The 6,000-nt window shown below is 40.0% G+C and overlaps 3 protein-coding genes across 9 annotated transcripts in view; all 3 read right to left on the minus strand.

Annotated features, from left to right (window-relative positions):
• The window catches only part of clip1b (CAP-GLY domain containing linker protein 1b), a 34,315-nt gene extending 32,687 nt beyond the window's left edge, over nucleotides 1-1,628 (minus strand). For 3 of the 5 annotated variants that reach the window (XM_032539158.1, XM_032539157.1, XM_032539153.1), the window contains exon 1: nucleotides 1,509-1,628. The gene's annotated coding sequence lies outside the window, so the exon portion shown is untranslated. Of the gene's footprint in view, nucleotides 1-968; nucleotides 1,078-1,508 lie in introns of all 5 variants that reach the window. The other 2 variants (XM_032539156.1, XM_032539154.1) reach the window with 2 other exon arrangements.
• A 782-nt stretch (nucleotides 1,629-2,410) lies between these two features.
• Nucleotides 2,411-3,858, minus strand: hcar1-2 (hydroxycarboxylic acid receptor 1-2). Its single transcript, XM_032539186.1, has one exon. The coding sequence runs from the start codon at nucleotides 3,640-3,642 to the stop codon at nucleotides 2,650-2,652; it is 993 nt and encodes a 330-aa protein (XP_032395077.1). The 5' UTR covers nucleotides 3,643-3,858; the 3' UTR covers nucleotides 2,411-2,649.
• A 251-nt stretch (nucleotides 3,859-4,109) lies between these two features.
• The window catches only part of denr (density-regulated protein), a 6,517-nt gene continuing 4,626 nt past the window's right edge, over nucleotides 4,110-6,000 (minus strand). For all 3 annotated transcript variants that reach the window (XM_032539205.1, XM_032539207.1, XM_032539208.1), the window contains exons 6-8: nucleotides 5,880-5,996; nucleotides 5,644-5,783; nucleotides 4,110-4,431 (exon numbers count right to left, since the gene is read on the minus strand). In XM_032539205.1, the coding sequence (XP_032395096.1) occupies nucleotides 4,387-4,431; nucleotides 5,644-5,783; nucleotides 5,880-5,996 (302 nt within the window). In that variant the 3' untranslated portion in view covers nucleotides 4,110-4,386. The remainder of the gene's footprint in view (nucleotides 4,432-5,643; nucleotides 5,784-5,879; nucleotides 5,997-6,000) is intronic.

Here is a 6,000-nt window from a genome sequence, read left to right on the forward strand (position 1 = left end):
AGTCCCCAGTGGTCTTCTTTAGCAAGTTGTGTCTTTTATTATCCCATAGAGCTTTTTTCAAGGTTTTAGACACATATATGGGAATCATTATAATAGTGGTCCGAAATGATGTGAAATTGCATTTTTTTTTTTTATTGAAAAACGTGGCCTTTTCTTAAGGGAGGACCCTTAAACCCCCCCCATCAAACATGTGCACCTACAGTATGTCTTCCACAAGCCGAGGGAAAACACTGGAACCAGATATGTTTTTTATTCCTTGTCAAAATCTGGTGCCTACTTGATGTGCTCACATCTACAAACATATGATTTCTGTAGATTAAACTACTCAGCAACATATAAAGACGTTAAAATTAGCACAACCTTAAACATCAACAGCAGGAAGATGTAACATTAATGGAGCAGTAATATTAATCGAGAAAGATCATGTATAACAGCAACACACTGATGGGGAATACAGACTTTTAAGGTTTTGAATGGAGGACTTCTACATGTAGTGGAGTATTTTCAGTGTGGTTTTAGTTTACCCTTGTGCTTTCTTCCTGTCAACCATGGTCACTTTTTTCAACATTGTTATCACTTTTCCAAACACTTTTGTCACTTTTTTCAATAATGTGGGTGCTTTTTTTTTACGTTTTTGGTGTCATTTCCAAAGGTTTTTGATATTTTTAATGTTGTCTTATTTCGACGGCTCATTTTTCGTGACAAAAAAAAAAAGTAAAAAATTCACTGAAAACGGGTCAATTTGACCCAAGGACAACATCAGGGTTAAGGATCTGAACACTTCTTCCGCCACTGACGGTGTTGCAGGTATTTTTGCAAATTTCCATCAAATAAAAATATGACGTATTAATTTGTCTTACTGTATATTTTTGCACGTTAACAGTTCATGGTAGCACAGAAGGAAGGGTATGTTTCAATCCCACGCGATGAGAAGGTAACATGAGATATCGTGTCTGCTGAAACATTACCTCAACACCGCCCAGCTGGTGCTGCCAGACCACAACAAGCACACCTAGAGCTGTCAAATCCCGTCCTGTGGCTGGGAGCTTCTCAGTCTCCCACTTCTGTGTCTTTAGCCTTAAACAATCACACAATATCAACCGTACACTGTGTAAATCGCTGCTGATGCATGGTTCCCTGATGTAAACATGATGAGACTGGCCTGTGTTGTTGTGTCTGGGATGGGCTCATTCTACTGGCTGCATCTCTGGAGCTATAGCAACTTAGGCGTGAACACTTTTTTTGTAAATATTCTTAGTTACGCATTGGATTTTTAAAAACCCAGCAAATTTTAATTTAAAACATGTTATCGCACAGATTAAACTTATGCCTTGATGTCATAGCTTTGGCCCCTCTCGGAATGCGCTCCAACTGCCAAAGCTAAGCTAGCTTCAGATTAGCATAAAAGACATTCACTGGGGTTGACGTAAAAACTAACGCCCTACAAAGGTGATATTTAAGCTAAATAAGAGCAGACAGGTGTGTAAAAAGTTGTCGCGGAAGCTTACTTGGTCTCTGTTGATGAATTGAGTCTCAGTAAAGGATGCCGTGGGTGGGTGCTGCGTCTCTTTACACCGTTACATGTTTTTCCAGCCCAGCCCCAGCCTGACGTCACCTTGGCAACTAATGCTGCCTTCACGGACCCAATGGTAAACTCGGACATCCGAGCGCCACATTTTAAAATCGGATTTATCGACTCGGAAAAGACACAAACACCTTAAAGAAAATTGCACAGACAGTCACAAGTGATTTATGTTGGTTATTGTAATGCTCAATGTTTTTATTGCAAACAAAATGTTAAAGGATACAGGACTAGAAATGTGCGAAAATATATGTACATGGAATGACAAGACAGACAATTTAAAAATACACCGTTCTTACAATAAAAACAAAAAAGATGAATTTAATTTATTTATTTACACTGTTAAACGCTTGAAATTTACAGATATAACATTACACTTTTCAGTAAGTGTATGGTTTGCTATTAATTGACAGTTTGACAACAGCACACTGCCATTCCCATGTCATAGAAGTGAAATCATTCTTTTTAAGGATTTTTTTGGGGCATTTTTTTAGGCTTTTATTTCCACAGGACAGAAGAGAATATGGAAGGGGAACAAGAGGGGGAATGACGCAGCAAAGGGCTGCAAGTCGGAGTCAAACCCGCGGAGTAAAGGAGTAAACCACTACACATGTGCACCTGCTCTACCAACTGTGTTAACCCAGCCACAGAAGTGAAATCATTCTAATCTTTCCTCTTTCTGTTTGCAGTAGATATGAGTGACAACTGAAAGTATTATATTAAATACATACCAAGAAAAAGTGGATATACACACACAAACATCACATTTTGACAAGCAATTGCAGTGCATATTTGACAAGGTCAGCTTGCAACCTAAGAATTTTTTTCTCTCCAGTAAATGGCTTATGATTACTCTCACAAGCGTTTTTGTAATAGGTTTACAAGTACACAGCACTAAACTTCTATTTTAGGTGGGTACCTTAGTTGTTCACAGCAAAACCTTTTCTACATTTTACTTTTTGTTATAAACTAAGATAATTCTATCAGTAGCCAGGCGTTTACCATGCACTATGCATTCATTAGAGTATCCCTGCAATGTAAGAAAGGGTACACAATAGCACCCGGCTTCAATCCCTTCTGCCATCAATGGTGGAGATGTCATTCTCAGATGACTCTGTCAGCTCTTTGTTGCCACTCCTTCTCAGCAGTTTATTCAGGAGCTTGTCAAAAGTGCCAGTGAAGGCAGGGCTCGAGAAATAATAGACAAGAGGGTTGAGGACGCTGTTGAAGTAGGTGAAACACACTGAAGTGTAGAATGCCAAGTTGGCCTCTTCGAAGTATTTACATTCATTATACCATACCTTGAGTATCCAGACAGCTACGCGTGATACAGTGCTTGGGAAAAAGCAGATAATAAAAATTAAAGCCACAGCCAAGACAAATTGAACGGCCCGTTTGATTTTCCCCTGTTTGTCCATTGTCCTGTTTCTCAGCTGCCATGTGATTCTGAAGGTGCAGAAACCGACGATTAATGAGGGCAGGAAAAACTGGGTCATGTAGAAAGTGTTGTGCCAAGTGAAGAGAGGACTGAAGCCCATGCAGATGTTGAAACTCTCACACTGCGTATGGTTGTTATTGTAATAGAAGTGCTCACTTGCGAGAAGATATCCAGTGGCAAGAAAAATCAGAGCCCAGAGACCAAGGGAGACCCAGAGAGCGTAGGCGATACCCATTCGGTTGATCCGGTTTAGTGGGTGGACGATCTTTAAGTAACGGTCAACGGCCACGGCTGTGAGGAAAAAGATCCCCGCAGCACGGTTGGCTGCCAGCAGGAAGAGCAGGATTCGACACGGGACATCCCCGTACAGCCAGTTCTTTCCCCGCCTGTAGTAGTCGGCCCTGAAGGGCAGGCAGAACATCACGATGGAGTCGGCAACAGCCAGGTGAGCGAGGTACACGGAGTTGGGCTTCCACGAGTCCATGTGAAAGACGAACATCCACAGGGCGACGATGTTCCCCATCAGCCCGAAGATGAACTCCAAGATCAGTATTGGAGGTAAAACGTGGTTGAGCATGGGAGACTCGAAGGCACAGCACTTGTCTGAAGCAGTGAGATTCATGTTTTAACGGTCAGCGAAGCACGACAGTAACCCGCTGCTCTACACAGTGTCAACATAGATATGATGTAGCAGGTGGTGTCTTTAGAAGGTCATCATGTTTCCGCTCATGCAAACGATTCTCGGACAAACATGCAAATTCTCCAATGAAGCGAAGTGTGTTATCTGTGCACGAAGTGTGTTATCTGTGGGGAAGTGGTATTGACCCAGAGGAGCATGGAAACAACTGTAAATGTTATCCGTCTGGGGAGCGTGGCTTCATTATAAAACTATTATGCAGGGGAGTAAGTTTACTCATGGGGATGGGGTGGGAAGCCTGAAAAACAAGTAACCCGTGGCCATATAAGTGACTCGGATAAAGCAGCTGACTTCGACCTTACAATCCTGTTTAATGTTTTTTTTCGAAAAATAGACACACACACAGACACACACATTGAAAAAAGAAAAGAAAAACTTGGAAAAAAAGACTGTACAGGCGAAGGAGACTGAAATTTATTAGCCTACAGTTTTGCTTGAGTGAAGAACATTTGGGAGGGATTCGCGTCATACCACACCTTTGGCAAACGAGAGAAAGCAGCTATCAACTAAAAAAAAAAGCCAAGTGAGTGGCCAAGTCCGCAGCTTTATATGAACAGTAAATAAAATAGGTATAAAATGACTTAATGTGTACATTTGGCCAGGTTGTTGTTGTTGTTGTTGTTGTTGTTACAGGTCACATCCATTTCAGTAAAAGTGCATATTTGGTCTTCACTTCTTGACTTCACCCAGATCATCAATGCTGTCATCATCCACCTGCAACCCACAGACACAAAAACAGAGATGGAAGTTATTAATGGTGTCTTGTTGGCGATTTCAGTCACATTTCTTGAATGGCAACAAATTCATTACGCTAGTTTGCCATTGAACAGGTTTTTTAACAATATGAATGGTGATATTATATATATATATATATATATATATATATATATATATATATATATATATATATATATATATATATATATATATTTTAATTGTCAACAAATCCCATGAAAAGACCAAAACCAACAATGAATGTATCTACTAATGCGTATATTCCTTCTCTGTGCCATTCATGTGTTTTACCGGTTTTTAATGCTTATGATTTTTAACTGTTTTTACTTGTGTTTTATCTGTTTAACTGATTTTGTGTAAAGCACTTTGAATTGCCCTGTTGCTGAAATGTGCTCTACAGATAAAGCTGCCTTGCCATAGAGCTCCATTGTTGTCCAGACACTATTAAAAACTATTTATTCATTACCATGAACACACACTGTAGTTTGTTTGGATCGATCCCACACAACAGGTTGCTTATAGAAAAATAAAATTAGAAAAACTGTCCACTATATCCTCCTGTTTGAGTAACGTTTGCTAAAATACAATGACCAGCCGTTTGAGGAAATTATAAGGCCACTTCTAAAAATGAAACTATACATTTGTGACCCATTTTTTAAAAGATTTTCAGTAGGATCCAATAGGTTTTGGGCTGAGAGCCACCCACTGGGTATAAATTATGTTTGTTTTTTTTGTCTTTTTTGGAATTTGTTGACAATATGAACAATATACTGACTCCCACACTCATCACTTAGATTGTTTGGGGCGCTTATTAGTTAAGGGCTCTTCCCCAGCTGCTTTTTTAAACTGTTGAGCCATCAGCAACAGTTTATCAAAACAAAATAGGATACAAGAAACTAAATACACACACATGCATCAATACCCTAGGACTGCTAGAGCTCAAATAAAACAGGATACATCAGATGCATTGAGATGCTTTCTTCTCAGTTTTTTGAGAAGAAATCCCTTCACTCTTCCTGCCGACTATCTCATACTTTCAACGACAGTGTGCCGCTACAGAGAGGCTCAAACTCAGTGCAAAACTCCAAATGAAAACCCAGCTCTGCTTCATTCAAAGAAAAGGAAGTTCGGGGCAAAAGAACGAAAAACAAACAAAGAGAAATCGTTGAAGACACATTTCAGACAGCTCACCTCAGGCCACTTCTCTTGAATGACGTCGATTATGTCATCTGTAAAATCTCCCTGAATGATTATTTCATCCTCCGCTGTAACCGAGGCACCGCAAGAGAATTTCTGGGCGAAGAAGCGCTGAGCCTCTTTCAGTTCAATGTCTGCAAGAGTCATTACAGAATTTATGTTAAGAGTAAAGCATTAGGAGAAAGAGAATGGAGCGACGTTAAGAACAAGAAAACACTAAAGACTCTTACCGAATGTTGCCATGCCACACACCCGTGTGACATATTTTTTCTTGGCTCTGGGGATTTTTGCTATTGTGACTTTCTGAGGAAGAGTCTTCTTTTTCTGTTTGATCAGGCCTTTTCCACCTAA

Source organism: Etheostoma spectabile, chromosome 16, assembly GCF_008692095.1.
Source record: "Etheostoma spectabile isolate EspeVRDwgs_2016 chromosome 16, UIUC_Espe_1.0, whole genome shotgun sequence".
Lineage (NCBI taxonomy): Eukaryota > Metazoa > Chordata > Actinopteri > Perciformes > Percidae > Etheostoma > Etheostoma spectabile.

Bases quoted from the DNA above. Each gene is read 5' to 3' on its own strand.
- hcar1-2 (XM_032539186.1), bottom strand. From the start codon at position 3,642: ATGAATCTCACTGCTTCAGACAAGTGCTGTGCCTTCGAGTCTCCCATG.